Source organism: Scyliorhinus torazame, chromosome 8 (assembly GCF_047496885.1).
Source record: "Scyliorhinus torazame isolate Kashiwa2021f chromosome 8, sScyTor2.1, whole genome shotgun sequence".
Classification (NCBI taxonomy): domain Eukaryota; kingdom Metazoa; phylum Chordata; class Chondrichthyes; order Carcharhiniformes; family Scyliorhinidae; genus Scyliorhinus; species Scyliorhinus torazame.
The window spans coordinates 221,159,549-221,183,570 of NC_092714.1; the positions used below are offsets into that span (position 1 = coordinate 221,159,549).

A 24,022-nucleotide genomic window follows, 5' to 3' on the forward strand; every position below is an offset into this window, starting at 1 on the left:
ATCGGGATACTTTCGACTACATAGGGGTACAAGACAAGGGTGTCCCCTGTCCCCGTTACTGTTCGCGTTGGCAATTGAACCAAAGGCCATAGCGCTGAGGGATTCTAAGAAGTGGAGGGGGGTGCTTAGAGGGGGAGAGGAACACCGAGTGTCGCTCTACGCAGATGATCTACTGCTATATGTAGCGGACCCGGTAGAGGGGATGCCAGAGGTAATGCAGATACTTAGGGAGTTTGGAGAGTTCTCGGGATACAAACTAAATATGGGGAAGAGCGAGCTTTTTGTGATGCACCCCGGGGAACAGGGCAGGGGGATAGATGCTCTGCCGCTGAGGAGAGTGGTAAGGAATTTTCAATACCTGGGGATTCAGGTGGCCAGGAACTGGGGAACCCTGCATAGACTTAACCTGAAGCGACTGGTGGAGCAGATGGAGGAGGACTTTAAGAGGTGGGATATGGTGCCGCTGTCACTGGTGGGCAGAGTGCAGGCAGTTAAAATGGTGGTCCTCCCGGGGTTTCTTTTCGTGTTTCAGTGCCTCCCCATCCTGGTCACAAAGGCCTTTTTAAAAAAAATAGACAGGAGCATTATGAGCTTTATGTGGGCGGGAAAGACCCTGAGAGTAAAGAGGGGGTTCCTGCAGCGCAGTAGGGACAGAGGGGGACTGGCACTGCCGAGTCTGAGTGACTACTACTGGGCCGCCAATGTGTCGATGGTCTGTAAGTGGATGAGGGAGGAAGAGGGAGCGGCGTGGAAGAAGCTGGAGATGGCGTCCTGTAAGGGAACGAGCCTAAAAGCGCTGGTGACGGCGCCACTGTCATTCTCCCCGAAAAGGTACACCACAAACCCAGTGGTGGTGGCGACCTTGAAGATCTGGGGGCAGTGGAGGCGACACAGGGGAGTGACGGGTGACTCGGTGTGGTCCCTGATAAGGAATAACCACAGGTTTGTCCCAGGGAGGATAGATGGGGGATTCCAGTGTTGGCAGCGAGCAGGAATTAGGAAGCTGAGGGACCTGTTTATAGACGGGACGTTTGCAAGTCTGGGAGCGCTAGAAGAAAAATATAAGTTGCCACCAGGGAATGCCTTCCGATACATGCAAGTGAGGGCATTTACGAGGCAACAGGTGAGGGAATTTCCTCAGCTCCCGACGCAAGGGATCCAAGATAGAGTGATTTCGGGGGCATGGGTTGGAGAGGGCAAAGTGTCCGAAATATACCGGGAGATGAGGGATGAGGGGGAGGCGATGATCGAGGAGCTGAAGGGAAAATGGGAAGAAGAGCTGGGGGAAGAGATCGAGGAGGGCTATGGGTGGATGCCCTAAGTAGGGTAAATTCCTCGTCCTCGTGTGCCAGGCTTAGCCTGATTCAATTTAAGGTTCTACATAGAGCACATATGATGGGAGCAAGACTGAACAGGTTTTTTGGGGTGGAGGACAGGTGTGGGAGGTGCTCGGGAAGCTCGGCGAACCACACATGTTCTGGTCGTGTCTGGCACTGCACGAGTTCTGGGGGTGTGTGGCAAGGGTAATTTCAAAGGTGGTGGGGGTCCGGGTCAAGCCAGGCTGGGGGTTAGCTATATTTGGGGTTGCAGAAGAACCGGAAGTGCAGGAGGCGAAAGAGGCCGACATTTTGGCCTTTGCGTCCCTAGTAGCCCGGCGAAGGATTCTACTTATGTGGAAGGAAGCGAAGCCCCCGGGCGTGGAGGCCTGGATAAACGACATGGCAGGGTTCATAAGATTGGAACGAATAAAATTTGCGTTAAGAAGAACGGCTCAGGGGTTCTCCAGGCGGTGGCAACCGTTCCTTGACTATTTCGCGGAACGATAATGAAAAGACAGAAAGGACAGCAGCAGCAACCCAGGGGGGAGGGGGGGATGGGGGGGGAGCACTATTTTGTGTTTTTGCTATTTGTTTTTTGTTTTTTCTTTTCTTAGTTTTGTTGTAAGCTCACTATATTATTTAAATAATGTTTAATGTATAATCCCTTGTTGAGTTGTAAAAACGGGAAAACATTTTGTTTGAAAAATTTCAATAAAATATATATATATTTTAAAAATGCTAATCGGTTGGGGGGTTTTGATTCTGTCTGGATTCTCTGCTCACAAATATACCTGCAGGCTCTGTGCCTGCCTGAATCTTACATTGTCCACATTTCCCTTTAGGCTTTGCGAATGTCCATGTTTCTTGTTGTAAGTAGCCATCCCAGATGGCTACACCCTTGACTGCTGAAGTGTTCCCCGACTGGATGGGGCAATGTTCCCTTCCAGTCGGGGAACACTTCAGCAGTCAAGGGCATTCAGCCTCTGATCTCCCGGTAAGCGTTCTCCAAGGCAGCCTTCAGGACGCCCGACAACGCAGAATCGCCGAACAGAAACTTATAGCCAAGTTCCGCACACATGAGTACGGCCTCAACTGGGACCTTGGATTCATGTCGCATTACATTCACCCCCCACCATCTGGCCTGGGCTTGCAAAATCCCACCAACTGTCCTGGTTTGAGAAAATTCACACCTCTTTAACCTGGGATTACCCCTCTCTCTGGTTCTGTAAAGACTTAATTACCTGTAAATTCTCGCATTCAAAGCATTGTCTTGCATCTTTGACTTTGACTATATAAATGTTTCTGGAACCTACCTTTTCATTCACCTGAGGAAGGAGCAGTGCTCCGAAAGCTAGTGATTTGAAACAAACCTGCTGGACTTTAACCTGGTGATGTAAGACCTCTTACTGTTCAAATCTAAAGTGTTAACAGTACTCATTCCTATACTGTGCATAGTTGTTGCATCATTTACCACACCCCTCTTTCTTTTTCTCTTTTTCTCATCATTCCCTACTTCTTGGCCTAACAATATTTTGACCTGTCAGCTATATAATCTCTTGATCTGGTGAGGACACCAAGCCGGGTGTCCTATTTTTACAATATTCAACCTACTGGTATTAATTCATGGTGTTCATTATCGTAGTGTTTCCAATATTCCTCAACATTACCATTTTCAGGTCCTGTTACAGTTATCACAGCCTATTAATTTTTATTGAAGATTCTCGATCGGACACTGTTTCATGTTTTCACGGTTACCACTTTGGGAGTCTCAGATATCATGGTAGAATTTTCATGGATGGCTACCTCTGTTAATGCTGTGGCTCCACCAGTCATGCGAGTCACCACACTTATGATCACCAAGTATGTTTCCCAGTCCATCTTTTCATGCCTATTATTGAGATCAGGATAGTATATGCTCTTATTTACAGTTTCAATCTTACTAGTGAATCGGCCAAAATTTCTTCTTCACTCGGTTCTTATCGGACTAATCTTCTTTATTCCCTCTTTCAACCTGGCGGTATATCGTTTGAGATTTTGCTTTTGGCGCTTCTACAAGCCTCTTGCCTGATTAGAGTCGGCGGCAGCGCCTGCAGATGCTCCATTCTCTATTGGGAATGGGCAGAAAGTGTAACTGCGTCTTCCTCACCTGCATCCAACAACCAATGGTGCTGGTGATTGCTCTCAGGGTTGAATAGCTTTAACTGGTTTACATGGTACCACACGGTTTAACCAGAGTCTAACATGACTTTGTACACCAAGACATGTTTTGTCTACTGTAGAATGTGGTCCACTATATTTAGGGGACAAACACATTCCAGGTTGGTGAACTTGGAGCATGACTTTAATCCCAATCTCATACTCCACAGGCTTGACCCTCTCGTCAAAATTTACTTCGCTGCCCTCCTTTTCCTGTCCCACTTTAGCTGCATCAGCCATATGGGCAGCTTTGATATTATCCATTATTGTTGTACAGCCTTTGCATGGCTGACAGCGTCAATTCTGGCTGTGATACGTCCAATCTCATCAAGGGTTTCACTCCTCTCATGGGGCATCCTGTCATCAGGATACGGGGAGCAAAACCTGCTGAACTGGATACGGTATCTTTAGGGCAAAGGGCAAGACTGCATTCCAAGGAGAGTTATTTTATTGGACTGTTTCTGAAACATGTTTTTCAACGTTAGTTTCATTCTTTCCACTAGACTGAGGGGGATAGGCAATGTGGAATTTCTGTTTTATTCCTAATAGAGTCATTACATCCTGTATAACCTGAGCGGTGAAATGAGTTCCTGGGTCTAATTCAATGTTACGGCGTGCCTCATCGAGTGAACACCTGCTGTACCAGCACATTTGCTGCTTCTTTTGTCATGTCTATCCTGGAAGGGAATGCTTCAATCCATTTGCTCAAGGTTTCAACGATGACCAAAATGTATTTTTAAACTCCCCTTATATGGTGACAAGGGGCCCACATAGTCTATTTGTAAATTTGTCCATGTCCCATTTACTGGCCTGGTGTGTCTAAGCTCTTTTTTCTGAGCATAATGGTCTGGATTATTTTGGCACAAACCAGACAATTGCTCACATAATGCTTTACGTCTCCATCTACTGCAGGCCACCAACATAAACTATTAATTCTTTCCGTCGTCGTATTCGCACCTTGCTATCCTTGGACATCGTGACTGTGATAGATTATCAGTTTCCGATCGTGGATCATAAGACCATAAGACATAGGAGCAGAATTAGGCCACTCGGCCCATCGAGTCTGCTCCGCCATTCAATCATTACTGATATATTTCTCATCCCCACTCCCCTGCCTTCTCCCCATAACCCCTGATCCCCTTATTGATCAAAAACCTATCTGTCTCTGTTTCACCACCCTCTGGCTGAAGATATTCCTCCTCATCTCTGTTTTAAAGGATCGTCCCTTTAGTCTGAGTTTGAGTCCTCTGCTTCTAGTTTTTCCTACAAGTGGAAACATTCTCGCCACGTCCACTCTATCCAGGCCACGCAGTTTCCTGTATGTTTCAATAATATCCCCTCTCGTCCTTCTAAACTCCAACGAGTACAGACCCAGAGTCCTTAACCATTCCTCATACGACAAGCTCTTCAGGGATCATTCTTGTCAACCTCCTCTGGAACATTTCCTAGGCCAGCACATCCTTCCTTGGGTATGGGGCCCATAACTGCTCACTATATTCCAAATGGGGTCTGACCAGAGCCTTATATAGCCTCAGAAGTACATCCCTGGTCTTGTATTCTCGCCCTCTCGACATGAATGCTAACATTGCATTTGCCTTCCTAACTGCAAACTGAACCTGCACATTGACCTTAAGAGATTCGTGAACAAGGACTCCCAAGTCCCTTTGTGCTTCTGATTTCCTCAGCCCCTTCCTATTTAGAAAATAATCTATGCCTCCATTCCTCCTTCCAAAGTGCATAACCTCACACTTTTCCACATCGTATTCCATCTGCCACTTCTTTTGCCCATTCTCCTAGCCTGTCCAAGTCCTTCTGGAGCCCGCCTGCTTCCTCAATACTACCTGTCTCTCGACAGATCTTTGCATCATCTGCAAACTTAGCAACCGTGCATTCCGTTCCTTCCTCCAGATCATTAATGATCGACACCACATAACTTCCTTTTCATAGGCAAGGCTGTGACTGTTTCAATGTTAGTTTTCCATTTGACAGAAGATGCCGGAAACACTCCATCCCTGATCTGTTCCAAATCCTCATCTGCTTTCTGTGCCTCGACAAAAACATTTAAGAGTGGGGGCGGCGGCGGCCCCAGCCTCCCCGGCCCTGGCCTTGGTGCTCCGGGCTTCCCCCCTTTTTGTTTTGGTACGAACGGTCCCTTGGGATTGTTTATAGTCAAGACCTGACATTCATGCTGTTCCCCTTCGTAATGTTAGCCATTGTCCTCTTTTAGCATTTTGCCTCACGGCACAATGTTGCCCATCTTTCATACTCAGCAAAGTAAATGTGAGAAATGCAGGATTTGTATCTAAGGGGAAGGTCACCACATTTTCCTCCACTGATGTAGCCAAACCCATTAAAATTTTTTTTTAAAATTTAGAGTACCCAATTCATTTTTTCCAATTAAGGGGCAATTTAGCGTGGCCAATCCACCTACCCTACACATCTTTGGGTTGTGGGGGTGAAACCCATGCAAACACGGAGAGAATGTGCAAACTCCACAAGGACAGTGACCCAGAACCGGGATCGAACCTGGGACCTCGGCGCCGTGAGGCAGCAGTGCTACTCAAACCAATAAAAACTTTAAGGGACACAGATGCTATTCAAACTCTCGTCTTGGAGAAGGATTTGGTTTTGCCGCCAGAGAGCTCAGTGAAAGGAGGTATTAGTGAATGGGATAGGTGAAAGATATATCCCAGTTCCATTTTATAAGGTACAATTGGAGTGTGACTTAATATCAGGTCCAATAGTTGTTGAAGTGATTAAGGATTCCCCAGTGGAAGGACTAGACTTAATTTTGGGGAATTATCTAGCAGGAGTGAAGGTTATAGCTTCAAGCTTGATTACAGATAGTTTGAAGATACTACTGCAGATAGCACATGAGATGCCAATAGCAGAGAATGTGAGAGTTAGGAAATCTCATTAGGCAGTGAATGACTCAAATAAAGAAATGTTGATAGACGTTGATCACATATCAGAGGACAGTGGTAATGAAACAGATTCTCAGAATTGTAAGACCGAAGGTGACTATAAGAAAGTGGAGTCTGAAGTTAAGAGTGACAGTGATGAAGAGTCAGACCAGAGATTTGTCTTCAATTCTTGTTCTGATTATGAAGCAATGATAAACAGTTGTTACCGAATAGACCCGTCACTAATGAACAATTGGAAAGTAATTCTTCCAAAGCTAGTAAGGAAGATAGCAGAGCGGGAGAAGAAAGTGAATTGGACTTTGCTAAATGTAACCTGTTACTGCCTGTTGCAGTAAACTCATTGCCATTCGCTTCAGGTGAAAGAATTTCCCAGAGCATGCTTGCTTTGAAGCAAAGTATACATGATAGCATGGCATCAATTCTTCAGGATAAGGGCAGTAAGGATTGTGAAGTGATACCAAATGAGCGGCTGGTTAATCCACATCCTTTTGAAGGTCCACAGTGCATCTTCAAGGTAAAAGAAGCAGATAGCAAGGGAGGTGAAATAATCAGTAATCAATTCCTTTTGGGAATTAAGGGGAAGGCGGATGGAGAATCTTGTAGCAGTTCTGCAACCACATATGTCAGCAAAAAGCAAAAAGTTCATAGTTCATCTGATACTGGAAGTAAAGAGGAACAATTTAAATCTGGAAAGCACAAATCATGTCAGTCCGTATTACTAATTGGAAATAAAGACTGTGTTACAAAAACTCTGATGAGGAGGTAAAAGTTGTCACCCAAGGAATAGTGCATATCGCGTCAACCATTTCTGTGAGGGTTGAAAACTCTGTTGCACATGTTGCTGAAGGTGACCATGTGCAGGACAAGAGAAAATGTAAAGATGGAGGGGTTGAACAGAGTCTATTAGTTAAAAATGAACCAAATATTTCCCTCAGCGTCGATAATCCTACTTGTAATTTAGTTGTAGAAGATCCTCAAAATTTGGTGAAACATTCATTGGACAATCAGGAAAGACTGACTGCATTACACCAGAGACGTAAAGAGACAGATCTAGTAAAGGTACTGAAGGAGTATAGACGGAGTTGTGGGGAAACACCAGGGGTCACTCTGTTAACTAATCATGACGTAGACATAAAAAACATTGAACCACTACAGCCACATTCATCTTGACTAAAACCACAGAGACTGGCTTGGTTGGAGACTGAAGAACAATACATGTTGGACATGTTTCAGAAAGAAGCAAACCACTTTGGTCCATAGAACGGCAAGTAGAGTTTGGGAAATCGGCGGCCATGTTGGAGGACGAACCGATGCTGGCGGCCCCAGACTTTTCCAGACCATAATCCACGTGCATTTGCAGAAAAGTTTCAAACCCGTAACACAAGGTTGTCCGTTGGAACTTATCATTACAGCAGCTTAATGCTAAAATTGTACATATTCTCAGAAAAGATCATGGGCTGGATTCTCCAATTTTGCGGCTAAGTCCGAAGCCGGCGTGGGAATTGTGGTGTTTTACGATGCCACAATCAGGGCCAAACCCTCACCGATTCCGGGACCGGTGAGGAGCTAGCAGCCGGACCAGGTAAAACTCCCGGCTCCCGCGCCAAAAACGGTCGGGGAATGACCGGGTCCGTGGCCGTGCGTGGACTCGACCTGCCAAATACTATCCCATAGGACAACCCCTGGCCACCCCCTGGCCATCCGTCAACTGTCTCCTCAGCCCTTGCGGAAGCCCCCCAGCCAGCAGCATGGTTCCAGGCCGACTGTGGCGGCGCTGGACACAGTCCCCGGTTGCCACGCCGGGTTCCTGACTGCTCAGAGCACACGGCAGCCGCTCGGTCGGGAACTCGGCCCTTCAGGGCCAGAGCATCGGCGAGGACATTCAGGTGACACGGCAACGCCATTCCAGTGGCGTGCGCCGCCTGACACGATGATGCTATTTCGGAGGGGTTGGAGAATCGAAAACTGGCGTCAAACCGGCGCCGTCCCTGATTTTGGCGTCAGAAGGGATTCTCTGCCCGATCGCCAATTACAATATCAGCGTCGTGCAAAGGATGCTTTGTCACATGGTTAAAGGCCAATTGGTTAATTACCAATGTTAGAGACTGGGAAAGGGAACTTGCATAATGGAGATGATTCAGGTGGCTATGTTTGTGTTTTATGTCTTGCATACCTAATGATGAAAGATCTGTGCCCTGAGGTTTCATTTTTGTAGGTATGTAAGGATCGTCCTGTTTAAACCCTGGTTCTTCTTTTATTTTCCTATTACAATTTTCCTATTACAATTTTGATCCATGGAAGATTAATGGACCTCTGATTTTAAGGCAAAGTGACTTTAATTCAAACGAGGAGATTCCAGAAGGCTGTGCTGTTTTAGGCTGGTGATTGCAGATTGGCTGACATCAGTGCTGACTCGATTTGATTGACTTGGCTGGTGATCAATGAATGAACTGAAAACAGGCAACAGGCGACAATTGGATATATTTACTCTGAGGTACTTTTGAATGCCAAGACTGTTTTTTTATTTCACTTTTGGTTCTGGCAGTGGAGATAAAAAAATCTAGCTAAATCTTCTCCAGAAAAACTGCTGCAAAGCCTCTCCAAAGTTAATCCATTAACGCTCGCTTTCCTAAGTCTGAGTGCCATTCTCTTGGAACTGCAAAGGCTTGAAATCAACCCAAGGGCTGGAAGCCAGTTTTGATATGAGACAAAAGGTCTCAAGAAAGAAATAGGCCTGAAGGTGATCCTTTGAGTTGAAGGCCCAGTTTAATAAAATCTAAAGTGTCTCTTCAGAGGAAAGCCTACTGCTTGAGTACTGAACTAATGATTCACAAGTAGACCATCTGTAAACCAGCAGGTTGGAAGGAAAACTTGCTGCAAATAACTTATCATCTGAAGTAAGGACTGTTATCTTTTGCTCTTAACCCTTATTTTACCCTTTGCCACCCTCTATGTTTGTCTGTCTTGTGTGTGTGGGTAGATGAGGGAACAGATAGAAGAGGTTGTCGGTCAACTCGCTTGTTATCCAGCTGTGATTACTGCATGTTTCATCTTTATTTCTGTTATCAATTAACAGTATTTGTATTTCACTGTACAAACCTGGTGACTGTAATTATTCACCTGAGGAAGGAGCTGCGCTCCAAAAGCTAGTGACTCCAAACAAACCTGTTGGACTTTAACTTGGCGTTGTAAGACTTCTTACTGTGCCCACCCCAATCCAATGCCGGCATCTCCACATCACTGTAATCATTGCACAGCCAAGGGCCAAAGATAAAGGGAAGATAAAGATTTTTAAAAGCCACAGGAGAAAAGACAAGAAATGCAAAACACAGTTGCCAACAAGGGAAGAAAATAGGAGATGTGCCTCAAAACTTTAATATATTTTCATAGTGCAGAGAGGCGTGTTGGGAAACCACTGCTGCGCACACGGCTCCAATTTTGCGTCGTTTGCCTCCAGCGGGTCGGAGAGCCGCGCATGCGCGCTAGCCCGCGCACGTCACAGGCACACTGGGCTCGCTGACGCATCGGGCGCCGCTCGCTGATCCTGGCTGCCTGGTAACGGGGACGGCGCGCGGCCATTTGCAGGGAGAGAGAGGACCGCTCCTTCCGCTGCCATTTGGATTGCTCGCCTGGTCGCTAAGCGATGGGCTCGGTATTAGGGGTGTGCTCCCTCGCCGGCTTGGTAAGGACGGAATGTGAGCAGCGGGCCCGGGCGTTTAGGCCGGGTGGGTGGTTTGTTTTCCCAGCGGCAGAAGCTGCGACCCGGCCGGCCGGCCGGTTGGTTGGTTGACGGCGGCTCCGAGCTTTAACGATGGAGTTTAGTTTCCGGAGATTAACACACCGGCCGTCCGCGGCGCTTATGTTCACTCCAATTGAAACCGAGAAGCGGCTGGAGATTCCGACTAAAGGTGTGGCGGTGGCTCTTCCGCCCTTCACCAGTCTCTGTTTACACCGTGCCAGCGGCGCGCCGGCCACCGCACCCCTGGGGTTAATGCCGTTTTGAAGTGTGGACTGACTCTCCCCCACCCTTGTACAAATCAGCTGCACCATTATTTCCTGCTACAGTATGCAATCATGTGATGTTTTTAAACTTGATCGCATTAAGTGAAAAACATAAAAGGACCCGTTTATTAAATATTTACAAGTTGACATTCTGGCGACAGTAGACTAAACGTATTAAGAAAGTGGTGCAGTTGGGAATTCCCTTTTTAAAAAAAAACCAATTCGGACCGGTATTATTTCCCAGATGTTACTGTTTTTATTTTCGTGAATGTTGCCAAAATTAACCTGGAAGGTGCAAATTACTATTGCTGATAAAGACTTGCATTTGTATAACACCGTGTTCATGACCTTGCAACACTTTACAACCACACTATCAAAAGTTACTTGTTCCAATATGGGAAATGTGACAGCCAGTATATACATAACTAGGGTCCCACAAACAGCACAAATCATCTGTTTAGTGATTTTGGTTGAAGGATAACTGTTAGGCAGGATGCCAGGTAGAATCGTTCTGTTCTTTTGCAAACTAGTACATGCCAATCTCTGAGGAAGCCAAGCATTAATGCCTCAGCTGAAAGATGGAACATCCTGACAGCGCAGCACAACCTCAGACTGCACATAAAATGTCAGTCTTGACTGATATATTTTTAAATGCATGGAACCTTAGAATCCCTACAGCACAGAAAGAGGCCCTTCGGCCCAATGAGACTGCACTGACCCTCAGCGAGCACCCTACCTAGGCCCACTCTGCTGCCCTAGCTCTGTATTCCCACAATCCCAACTAACCTGCTCATCCCTGGACACTTAAGAGGCAATTTTAGCATGGCCAATCTTTGGATTGTGGGAGAAACTGGAGCACCTGGAGGAAACCCACGCAGACACAAGGACAGCATGCACCCAAGGCCAGAAATGAACCCAGGTCCTTGAAGTTGTAAGGCAACAGTGCTAACCACTGTGCCATCATGCTGCCCAATTATTAAAAGTGTCAATAATTCAACAATTATCTTTTTATTTCATTTTGGAATTTTCAGTTACACTCTTGAAACTGAGCGTATTGCATCTCAAACTGTTCTTCATCTAATTATGCCTCAAATGTATAACATATCTGCAGTTTGCATGAATGGCAATTTGGCCTTGAATGTCTTATGGCCTTGTATGCTGATCCATCAGTGGTGGATTTATGCCAAACTTCACTGGAGAACTTATTTTAATATGTCCCTAACAGATGATATTGACCAAATAATCTCTTTGAGTAATGTTGATTGGGGGACAAATGTTGGCCATGACACTAAGAATAGATCCCCTACTCTTACTTCTCTTCCAAGAGTGCTATGGGATTGTTTACATCTAAGAAGGTTCAACTTCTGCCCCTTTACTTCCTCCCTCTTCACTACCCAAATAATCCTTTCAGGTGGAGCAGCGATTCACTTGCACTTCTTTCAGTTTAGTCTACTGTATTCGCTGCTCACAATACGGCTTGTGCATTGGGGAGACCAAACGGACTGGGTGATCTTATACTTGTCATTTGAATTCAGCATCTTGCTCTCAAGCTCACATTTCCATCCTTGGCCTCCTGCAATGTTCTAATGAAATCCAGCACAAATTGGAGGAACAGCACACTTCTGAGTAGGCACTTTACAACTTTCTGGACTTAACATTGAGTTTAACAACTTCAGACCATAAACTCCATTTTGATAATTTTCTTTTTCCACAGCTCCCACTTCCCACAGGGCCACCAAATCAAGAACATAAATCAAAACAAAGAGAGGGATTAAAAGGCAGGGAGGAGACATCAAGAACATTTAAAACAAACTTATTTTATTTTTTCAAACCATCAACAATAATTAAAATCCAAAGTAGTTAATTTTGAATGGCAGTAATGTTATTTATAGTAATTTGGCTCATCATGCCATTAAGGGTTTACTTACACTGGAATGGATAGGTGCTAATGTTTTCTGGTGAGTTTAGTCTGTTTATCGTGTAAGTATAGCTACTTCACACCTGGTGGATTATAACTGAAATTAAATACTGTCCAATATTGAAATGGATGGAAAACATTTCTCAATGATACTGCTTCTGAATGGCTGTCCCAAGTATTTGAATGGTGAATCTCTGTTTTCTTTTTTGTGGCCTCTTTACATTATAATAGCTGAAGCCTAGGCTACCTATAGACTAATGTAAAATGGCTAGAAAGTAGCAAGTTCCCACCACGGCTCCAACTGCAACCCTACTTGTGGGAGAGGGTTCACAAAGTCATCAATGCAGTCAAACAACTAAACTCCCTGTGCTACAGGCCAGGTGTGGTCGGCAAGGTTTGTGGTGTCTTGGGCCAGAGACATCCTGCAGTAAAGGTCGGTGATGTCCATATTGGCTCTTGTTCAGAGACTTCCTGTGCTAAAGGTCGGTGAGGTTCATGTTGGCTCAGGTTCAGAGACCCCATGCTATATGTTGGGTACAGTCGATGAGGTTCGACTTGTCAGAGATGTCCCGCACTAAAGGTCGGGGGCAGTCGGCGAGATTCATGCTGACTAGGGTCAGAGACATCCCACGCTAAAGGTCGGGTGCAGCCGGCGAGATTCATGTTGACTCTGGTCAGAGACATTCCATGTTTTGGATGTTTTCGGATTTGGAGTAAAGAATACTCGATCTATACAGCAAATTGGACATCACCATTAATTTTTTAAGGAGTGGCAATATCATGAAAAATTCTCTCTATTTTGGGGAGTTTCTCAGTATAAAAGGTACCAGGAAGTTTTGGCATAAGTAAAGGCTTGACCTTACGCCATAATTTTCTGAAAGTTTCATGTCATTATAATAATGTCTTCTATTCAACAAAAGCAGAGGACAGGATGCAGGAAAGTATAGACCAGTTGGCCTAACGCCTGTTATTGGCAAAAACCTAGAATCTATTATTAAGGAGCTTGCCGCAGGACATTAAAAAATCATTCTACTATTAGATAGAACTCAAATTGATTTTCTGAAAGAGAAATAATGTTTGACAAACTTATTAGATTTCTTTGAGGATGTAAGAAGCAGGGTGGATAAAGGGGTGCCAGTATATGCAGTGCATAAGGGCTGGAAAATTAGCTAACTAACAGGAAACCGGATGAAAAGTTAATTTTCAGGTTGTCAAACTAACAAATGGAGTGTCACAGGGTTCTGTTCTCGGGCCTCAATTATTGACAATATATTAAGACTTGGATGAAGGGGACAACTGTATTGTCAAATTTGCTGATACTACAAAAATGTGTAGGAAATCAAATTGAGAGGAGGATACAAAGAGCCTGCAAAAGGATATAGATAGATGAAATAAATGGGCAAAAATCTGGCAGCTGGAGTATGATGTGGGAAAATGTGAGGTTGTCCACTTTGGTAGAAAGAATAGAAAAGCAGAGTGTCATTTGAGTGGCGAGAGACTGAAGAATGCTGCAGTACAGAGGAACCTGGGTGTCCTTGTACATGAGTCACAAGGTTAGCATGTAGGTACAGCGAGCAATTAGGCAGGCATGTGCAATGTTGACCTTTATAGCAAAAGGGATAGTGTTTCAGAGTAGGGAAGCCTTGTTACAACTGTGCAGGACATTGGTCAGACCACACAGTACAATTTAAGTCTTATGAAGGGAAATATTTTCATCAGTTCAGAGAAGGTTCGCTAGGCTGATTCCTGGAAGGAAAGGCCTGTCTAATGAAGAAAGGTTGAGCAAATTGGGCCTATACTCATTGGAGTTTAGAAGAATGAAAGGTGATCTTATTGCAACAAATAAGATTCTGAGAGGGATTGACAGGGCAGACAGGGAATATGTTCTCTCCTGGGGGAATCGAGAACTAGGAGTACAGTTTTTTTTAAAAAGAGGAATTTCTTCTCTCGGAGAATCACTTGTCTTTGGGATACTCTTTTACAGGGAACAATGGAGGCTGGCTGATTGAATATATTCAAGGATGAGCTAGACTGATTTTGATGCAGAGTAGAGAAATCAAGGGTTGGGAATGGGGCACCAGAGGGCGCAGGAAAGTGGAGTTAGGATCCAAACAGATAACGTATCATCTTAATGGTGGAGCAGGCTTGTTGGGCCAAATGGCCTACACCTCGCATTTCTTATGATTTTGTATGTATACCATAAACGCACCACTTCAATTCTTCAGAAATGCTTGGACCATAATCATTATGTCATGTGAGAGTACCTTGAAGAAATGGGTGTTTAAGAAATGTACCTTTAAGAAATGGATGTTTATCAGTGATGTCAGAGTGTGGGTGGAGCTGGGCTGTCTGTCAGCTTTTTACTTTTGTTTTAGGCTGTTTGCTGCAGGGTGTGTTTTAGTTTCATTTTCAGGGTTGGAGCTGAAGCCAGACAGAGCGGGTGTACTGTTGATCTCTCTGCCATGAAAAGACTATCTCTTGATCATTTGGTGAATTCAGAATTATAAATGTTCTCAGTAGTGAATGTAAACCTAATGTGCTTCTGTTAAAAGGTGTTTCTGGATGTTTGGGAAGTTATTAAGAATTACTTAGTGTTGTATTCTTTGGGGGTGATATTTGAATTGATGGTTGCTAAGATGTTCACTATGTTTCAAAAAGGTTAACTTGAGTTCATAGAATAAACATTGTTTTGTTTTAAAAAATACTTTTCCATTTCTGCTGTACCACACCTGTAGAGTGGGCCGTCTGCTCCCCATACCACAATCTAGTAAAAGTTGTGGGTCAGGTGAACTCCATGATACACTTTGGGGTTCTCTAAAACCTGCCCCATAACAATTATAAGGAACAATGTGGGAATAAATTCTTTGAAGCTTCAATATGCTGTGATAGGATCTGGATGTACAAATTAGATCGCCACACCCCTAGTTATTTCATCTGTGATGCTAACACACAGTTTCTGAATTTATGTTTCAACTTGATTTGCTTTAGGGAGTTAGTCGTTTCTAATATTTGTTTGTAATATTGTCTCAGGTGCCATGTCTGTGCAGCACTGCTCCTTGTTTGCTGTGCACCTGCTGCCCCAACAGCAAGAATTCCACAGTGACCAGATTAATCTATGCATTCATTCTACTTGTGGGCACTCTTGTGGCTTGTATTATGCTGGCACCTGGAATGGAAACACAGTTGAAAAAGGTATGTTTTATTCTATTATTCCTAAGTACAATGAACTTGGAAGGGATTAGCACTGCAACCTGTTTTTATGGCAAACATTAATTTTTCATTTTTGAATGTTTTTGTTTATCTCTAAATGAGTTGCATTCACATAAGCTGTTAGATCGGGTACAAAAATATATGAATCGTTATTTTTGTCAATTGTCACATGGACCCATATTTAAGTTTAAAGATCCATGGCATTCGTTCACTGGTTAGTATTGATTGAAAAAAGAGACATGCTGTTGATGCTTTTCAATCAGCGCTCTCTTCTCACACTGTTGTTCCCTTTACTATTGGTCTTGTAAATCTGTCCCTGTTGAGCTTTGACAGCATGTCCCTTGTTTCAACCATACTCAAGTTCTGTATGACTATGTTTACTTAATCTCATTTGTGATAAAACTGTGCAACGATATAACTTTGAAAGTTTGCTGTAGATTAATAATGTTATGAATAATTCATAATATTTTCTGAGGGCAGGTCTAAAACACAATATCTAACATTCCATGAACAGGCAGTAGTTGGACAATAAGTTGGAACTCCCTTTTGAGAAGATCACCAAAGATGGGAATGGTGGAAGCCAGGAGGAAATGTTGACACCAATGAATTTGCTGCTTATAGTTTAGATTTCTTCTAATTCCAAAAATGTATTTACTGCAAACTGTCCAGAAATGCACATTACCAAGTTTCTGAGGTGTGTAACATTGAGTTGACAGTAAGCACCTGTATCAAACGTGACAGTCCTTTCATAACTCACTTGACAAAGATTATAATATGGGAAGGTAATTTGGTCCAACTTAGTTTATCCATCTGAAAAATATAAATTGAATTGAATTGAATTGATTTATTATTGTCACATGTATTAGTATACAGTGAAAAGTATTGTTTCTTGCATGCTGTACAAACAATGCATACCGTACATAGGGAAGGAAGGAGAGACTGCAGAATATAATGTTACAGTTATAGCAAGGTGTAGAGAAAAGATTAACTTAATACCAGGTAGGTCCATTCAAAAGTCTGATGGCAGCAGGGAAGAAGCTGTTCTTGAGTCGGTTGGTACATGACCTCAAACGTTGGTATCTTTTTCCTGATGGAAGAAGGTGGAAGAGAGTATGTCCGTTGCGTGGGGTCCTTAATTATGCAGGCTACCTTTCTGAGGCAGCAGGAATTATAGATAGAGTAAATGGATGGGAGGCTGGTTTGCATGATGGACTGGGCTACATTCACAACCTGTTGTAGTTTCCTGCTGTCTTGTGCAGAGCAGGCTCCATACCAAGCTGTGATACAACCAGAAAGAATGCTTTCTATGGTGCATCTGTAGAAGTTGGTGAGGGTCATAGCTGACATGCCTTAGTCCTCTGAGAAATTTCCTTAGTCCTCTGAGAAAGTAGAGTCGTTGGTGGGCTTTCTTAACTATAGTGTCGGCATGGGGGGACCAGGACAGGCTGTTGGTGATCTGTACACCTAAGAACTTGAAGCTCTCGGCCCTTTCTACTTCGTTCCCATTGATGAAGACAGGGGCATGTCCTCCACTACGCTTCCTGAAGTCGATGACAATCTTCTTCGTTTTGTTGACATTGGGGGAGAGATTATTGTCGTTGCACCAGTTCACCAGATTCTCAATCTCATTCCTGTACTCTGTTTCGTCATTGTTTGAAATCCGACCCACTGCGGTGGCGTCATCAGCAAATTTGAAAATCGAGTTGGTGGGGAATTTGGCCACACAGTCATAGGTGTATAAGGAGTATAGTAGGGGGCTGAGGACACAGCCTTGTGGGGCACCGGTGTTGAGGATGATTGTGGAGGAGGTGTTGTTGTTTATCTTTACTGATTGTGGCCTGTGGGTTAGAAAGTTCAGGATCCAGTTGCAGAGGGAGGAGCCAAGGCCACGGAGTTTGGAGATGAGTTTCGTAGGAATGATGGTGTTGAAGGCTGAGCTGTAGTCGATAAATAGACCAACGAAGTGACCAATGCTTCGTAAATGCCATTAAATACGCACCAGAATGACTGAAGGTTTTATATGAAGAAATACTTCCTGATGTGTGCCTTATATTTGCATTTCAAGTTTGAGCCTATGTCCCCATGACTTACTTTTGAGTTTATTTGGAGGTAACGTCCTGGTTAACTTTTCAAACACAGTTTTGCATTTATATACTTTTGTAAGATTCCTACTTTGTTACTTTCCTTCAAAACGTTTTCAAAGACATCTTTCAGTCATGCTTTCAGCAATTATTAACCATTCATAGAGTATGTACGTCAATTTTTTTCCCTCCAGTACCGTACACTTCTCTCTCAGATTGTATGTGTTACTGTTCTGCCCATTTACAGATTTTCTCTACTTCTCGATATAGGGCCCAGTCTACTCCTGTTGAGTCATCCGCATTGATCATTTTTGGTTGAGTTTGAGTCCAATCCTGGAAGTACCTGAGGAAGAGTTAGGTCCCAACACTGAATCCTGATGTACGCTTGTTGGTAGTTGTCATTTCTACCACCTCCACTCCCCATGCAAACCATCCCAATACAATATTAATTCCCAGGTATTCAGGTATTTGCTGTTCCTTGCTTTCAGCCAGGTTCTTATCCATTTGCACATGTTGCATTGAAAACTAACTGCTTAGAGCTTGTGTGTATATCTTTACAGCATGGAAGACGTTTAAATGTATTGTCCCTTATCACTGCTAGATTTCTAGTTTCTACTAATCCTCTGGAAATTAAATTTTAACTTTTTTATTCTTCTAGTAATGATCTTTATTCATGCCCTCTTGCTGTCAATTTGGCAATCAATGAAATCATTCTCACCAAAACTTTTTATAACCTCTTTGATCGCGATGTTTTCTCTGTTTCAGTTGAAGATGGCAAATCCATTTTAGTCTTTCCTCATACCTTTCTGTGAATCTTGGCTGTTCCTTTTCCATGGCTCTAAAACCCTTCGTAAAATTGGCTCTTCAGGACCCCTCACGTTACTCCTCTGTCTGAACCAATATGCTGTACAAATTCATTTCTTTGCTTTTAAATTAGAACCTCTAAGTAGAAAACCCAGAATCTTATTTGCCCTTTTTTTGACATTTTCCATCTACAGTGCCACCTATATAGCTCAACCACATTAACTTGTACTTATATAGCGTCTTTAATGTAGTGAGATGTCCCAATTCAGTTCACAGGAGCATAATCAGCTAAAGACTCAAACTGAAGCAAACAAAGGTGAATTGAGGACAAGTGACCAAAAGCTTGATCAGAGGTAGATTTTAAGGGGCAACATAAAGGAGAGAGAGATGGAGAAGCAGAAAATTGTAGGGAATCCTAGATTTGAGGCCGAGACAGCTAAAGGCGCACTGCCAATATTGGGGTGGAGGAAGTGGGGAAGCCTCTGAGATCAGAATTGGAGAATTCAGAGTTCTCAGATTATAGCACTGGGGAGTTGGCCAAAAGGGGCAAGGCCATGGAGGAATTTGAATACTAGAATAAGAATTTTAAAATAGAGCTGTGGGCCGGTAGCCAATGTGAGTCAGTGAATGGAATATTGCGGAAGGAACAGTTCCTTCAGAATGGGGTTTCGGCAGCAGAGAAACTTGAGGTTCAGTAACATTCAGGTAATGTTACTGAAGTACAAGTCGACGGCTTTGTGATCGAGTGATGGAGAGGATGTTAATTGGATGCTCAGTCTGGTTGAGACTGAGAATGTGCCGAAAGGGGAATGGTGTCGATAGTTGGGGAACAGGGTATGTGGCGGGGAGAAAAGTCAGTTGCTTCAGTCTTCCCAGAATTTACTTGGACAAAATTTCGGCTCGTCCAAGGCTGCATGCCAGACAAGTACCCTGACAGCTCAGGCAGTGGAGGGGTTCAGATTGGTGGCGGTGAGACAGAGCTGAGTGTCATCAGATTACACGTTGAATCAGAAGTAATTTTGATATTGCTGAGGGGCAGCATATGGATGAGAATGAGGCCAGAGCAAAGGAAAAGTCCTTGGAGGACTCCAAAGGTAACAATGTTGGGGTTGGAAAGAAGTCACCGGAGGATATTCCTTGGGTATAATTGGATAGGTAAAAATGGAAATAGGCAAGGGTACTTCCTCTCAGCTGAGCAATAGGAGAGAGACATAGGAGGATGAAGGTTTAGGCAACTGTGTTCCAGGCTGGAGGAAGCTCTCAAAATAATGAGGGATGGTTCACTACATTCTTGGAGAAATCACTAGTGACTTTAGTGTGCTCAGTGTTGTGACAGGGTTGGAATCCAGGTTGGAGAGGTTCAAACATGGAGTTGTGTGCAAATTAGGCACATTTGGGAAGTGACATGCATTCAAGAACTTTGAAGAAAAAAGATGGGGCTAGAGATGGGATGGTAATTGCAAAGACAGGTGGTTCAAGGGTTTGAGGGATGGGTGCAAGCATAAATCCTGGGCGAGATTCTCCCACCCCGCGCCGGAGAATCCCCGCAAACGGGCCACACGCCCCGACGCCGGTACGTGATTTTCTGCAGTGGGGAGAATTGCGGAGGGCTGCTCTACGTGGCCGGCCCGCCGATTCTCCGGCCTGGATGGGCCGAGTGGCCGTTTCAAAAGAGCCGAGTCCCGCCGACGCGTTCTAACATGCTCTGGGACGGCGGTACCTCGGCGTGTAAGGGTCGGGTGGCGGCCTGTGGGTGGGGAGGGGGTGTCCGACCCCAGGGGGGAGCCTCCCATGTGGCCTGGCCCGCGATCGGGACCCACCGATCGGCGGGCCAGCCTCTGTGGCTGGGGGCCTCCTTTCCTACGCGCCGGCCCTTGTAGCCCTGCGCCATGTTGCGTTGGGGCCAGCGCGTTGAAGGAGGCCACTGCGCATGCGCAGGTTGCTGCCGGCGCCACTGCGCATGTCCTCGTTGGCGCCGGCGCAACTGCGCATGCCGCGGATCCCAATTCGCTCCAGGATCTGCAGCTGGAGCGGCATGAACCGCTCCAGCGCCGTGCTGGCCCCCTGTAGGGGCCAGAATTAGGCGTGGGAGCGGCCCATTCACGCCGTCGTAAAACGCGGCGTGGACACTCTGCCGCGGGATTGGAGAATCCTGCTCCTAGAACTTCGTTTTAGGTGTACTTGCTTTCTTGAAATATGGTTCATATTTCTCTCGAACTGTATTTGCCATCTCCCAATTTCTTCCTTACATTTATTATGATGATGCCACCTTCTGTACTAATGTTTCTGATGTGTCTTCCTTTTTCCTTGTCTGAGGATTTCCCTCAACTGTGCCTGCTCCTTGGGGTGACATGGCACAGTGGTTCGCACTGCTGCTTCATGGCGCCGAGGACCCGAGGCCGATCCCGGCCCCGGGTCACTGTCCATGTGGAGTTTGCACGTTGCCCGTGTGCCTGCATGGGTCTCGCCCCCACAACCCAAATATGTGCAGGGTAGCTGGATTTGCCACGTTAAATTGCTCCTTTTTAAAAAAAAAAAATGAGAAAAGATACTGTCTGATCCATTTCCCCCACTGCTACCACCGCTTTTCTCTCCCTTACTAAAGCCACAATAGAGTTTCTCTTGTCTTCACCTTCCACCAAACGAGCTTCCATATTCAACTGGTCATCTTCCTACTAACTGCAGTGTGTTGCCACTAGCAGATATATCTTCCTCTTCTGCCGTGTTTTCAGCATTTTAAAGGACCTGTTCCTTCTTTAACACTCCATTCCACTCCTCAATAACTGCTTTTCCCACTCAAGCACAGGAAATGCACAGAAATCCAGGGTATTGCTCTTGGGACCAAAGTTTGAATCCAACCAAGGCAGATGGGTGGGACTTAAAAACTTAATAAAATATCTGGAATTAAAAGTCTAATGGTCATGAGGCCATTGGCGATTGTTGGAAAAACCCATCTTGTTCAGTAATGTCCTTTAGTGAAGGAAGCCTGCCGTCCTTACCTGGCCTGGTATACATGTGACTCCAAATCCACAGCAATGTGTCTGATTCTTAAATGGCCTCTAAAGTGGCCTAGCAAATTACTCCGTTGTATTCAACTGCTACAAATGGAACAAAAAGGAATGAAACCAGATGGACCACCTGTCAGCGAGCAAGGCACCGGAAATGAGAATGGCAAACCCAGTCCTCTTCACTAACATCTGGAGGCTTGTGTTAAAATTGGGAGAGCTGTCTCACCGACCAGTCACACCAGTCTGACGTCATACTCATGGAATCACACCTTACAGATACTATCTCAGACACCACCATCACCATTCCCGTGTATGTCCTGTGCCACCGGCAGAACACCCAATGAAGTCTCCTGGACCAGGTCTGTTGCTAACTTTCCGGTTGGTTCAATTGCTCTGTTTTATTACCTTTGCTCTCGAGTCGCCAGGTATCTTTATGATACTGCCACGAGGTTCAAGTCCAAGTAATGATCAATAACTCAATACACCGATTAGTAACATTCAAATCAAAGCACATTTATTATACACAGTAATCGCTACTCAAGCACAAATTCTACGTCTAAGCTACTTCTATGACTAACAGGCCTATACTTAGCTTCGGACTGGCCCACCAGGTCAGGGGAACAAATGGCCTTTCGTTCAGATTCTGAGTCTGTGGGATTCGAAGTTGGTACGGATTGGTAGCTAGGGGCGCGTATCTCGTAGCGAGCGTTGACTTGAGACTTACTTCTTTTGGTGGTCACTGCACCGGTCAAGGTTGGTTCGCGTTGCTGGGTGACCCGGGCAGGAAGAAGAGAGCGAGTTGAACTTGGGGGCTTAACTTTATAGTCTCCAGGGGCTTCCCGCCTTTTGGGGCGGACCCTGTACCTGGTTCTAGGTGATTGGACTTTGTTCCAATCGCTTGGTTCGATTTCTCCAATACTGGAGCGGTTCCCTGATCGATGGGCGGTCTTGAGGTGTCCGTTAACCTCTTTTGTGTTGGCTCCTGCTGGCACCGGGAGTCTGGCTTTTGTGTGTCCCAAATGTTGCTATTGTTCCTGGAGATTGCTCATTAGTATGTAGATGGCTGCTTCATTATTATGCTGATGGTCGCTGGTATCGATGCTGTCTGGGCTTTGCAGAGTTAAATACACAGCAAACCTGCACCTGCTGGTTTCTGTCTGTGTTGGCTGAATTTCCCTTCAGCCTTTGCCGTTCGCCATTTTAAATTGGGAGTTGGCCAATTTAGGTGACTACACACGCTCCTTCTGATCCTAACGCGAAGCGTGAAGGATCACATAACTGCGTTGTTTTCATTCCCTGACCCGGTGAGCACTTCTTTCATGGCCTCTACACTGGCCATAACTATGCAAAAAAATTTTTAACTGACAATTCTAAGGGGCGCTATGTCAAACAGGGACATGCATTACAAAGCAAGAAAATGGGAACCTCTAACTATCCTTAATAAACTACACTCACTTAAACATTTCATCACACTAACTTCCTCAGTCATGCAAACAAAATCATAGCAGTTCATACACATTTTTCCTGGCTTGGCAGTCAAGCTCAGGATCGTACAATTGCTCGTGAACATTTCTTTATTTACAACAAAAACACAAACGAATGCTGTTTTATTATAGATCGCGGGGGTTGGGGGTCTGGTCGTATCTGAAAATAGGGGATCTGATCCTATATACCGGGGTGTCAGCGCGGTAGGCTCTCCTTCTCCATTTTCTCAGACGCATAGTCTGTACGATGCAGCAGAGTATCGCCAATACCAATAGGGATTCTATCAAGTAGGACAGGGAGTACCAGGTTATAAACCTGTCACACCAAGATGGTGTGGTGTCGCTGGCGACTGGGCCCTGGGTACTATGGGGAAGTGAATCATTAACAGCTGGGGGGCTTGAGGTCATGGGGTTCGCGTTCGCGCGCAACCAAATGTCCATTATAACGATGAACCACGCGGAGGATGTCCTCATGGTTCTTCTTCTTTCACTTCTCTTCTCTTCTGTCCTGGAGCTTCTGGACTTCTGTGGAAACAAGCATAGTGTCTGTTACTATCTTGATTTAACATCTCGTATGATAGCCTGTCTGTCCTTTAGTGCCAATTACTCCTTTTATAATTGGTCACTATGTGTGACTCGCTCGTTTTTTTTTCAAAAACCGAATTTCAGGACAAGACGCACTTACAAATAATGAACCAGTGCGAGCCGTCTCGCAGACTGTGCGATTTACCATCCAAATGTCTGAGGATGTAAATAGCATATGGTTGGCAACCTAAGGGTCACCTGAAACCAAACAACTTTTTGAACTAAAACATTCCAAAATGAGCTGCGTATGGGCCGCGACGGGTAAGAGTTGGATGGAGTCCCCGGGTAGGACGGCGACCAATGCCGTGTCTCCTACCCGAGCGTAGCTGACCAGAGGGGGGGTTCCCAGGCAGGGTGGGTCCCAAGCCGTTTCTCCACTGCCTGAGCAATCGACAAGAAAGGCCAAGAAATGTAGTCATCGTGGGGGGCTGCCGTATTGGTTCTTTTCTCGAACCAGAAGAGCAGTTATGAACTGGTGTCTGGGACATTTA

The 24,022-nt window shown here is 44.9% G+C and overlaps 1 protein-coding gene across 1 annotated transcript in view; it reads left to right on the top strand.

Moving 5' to 3' along the window:
• The first annotated feature begins 9,944 nt into the window (after positions 1-9,944).
• LOC140428391 (serine incorporator 1-like) overlaps positions 9,945-24,022 on the top strand; it is a 60,403-nt gene continuing 46,325 nt past the window's right edge. Inside the window, exons 1-2 of the mRNA XM_072514798.1 lie at positions 9,945-10,121; positions 15,390-15,551. Of these exons, the coding sequence (XP_072370899.1) occupies positions 10,083-10,121; positions 15,390-15,551 (201 nt within the window). The 5' untranslated portion in view covers positions 9,945-10,082. The remainder of the gene's footprint in view (positions 10,122-15,389; positions 15,552-24,022) is intronic.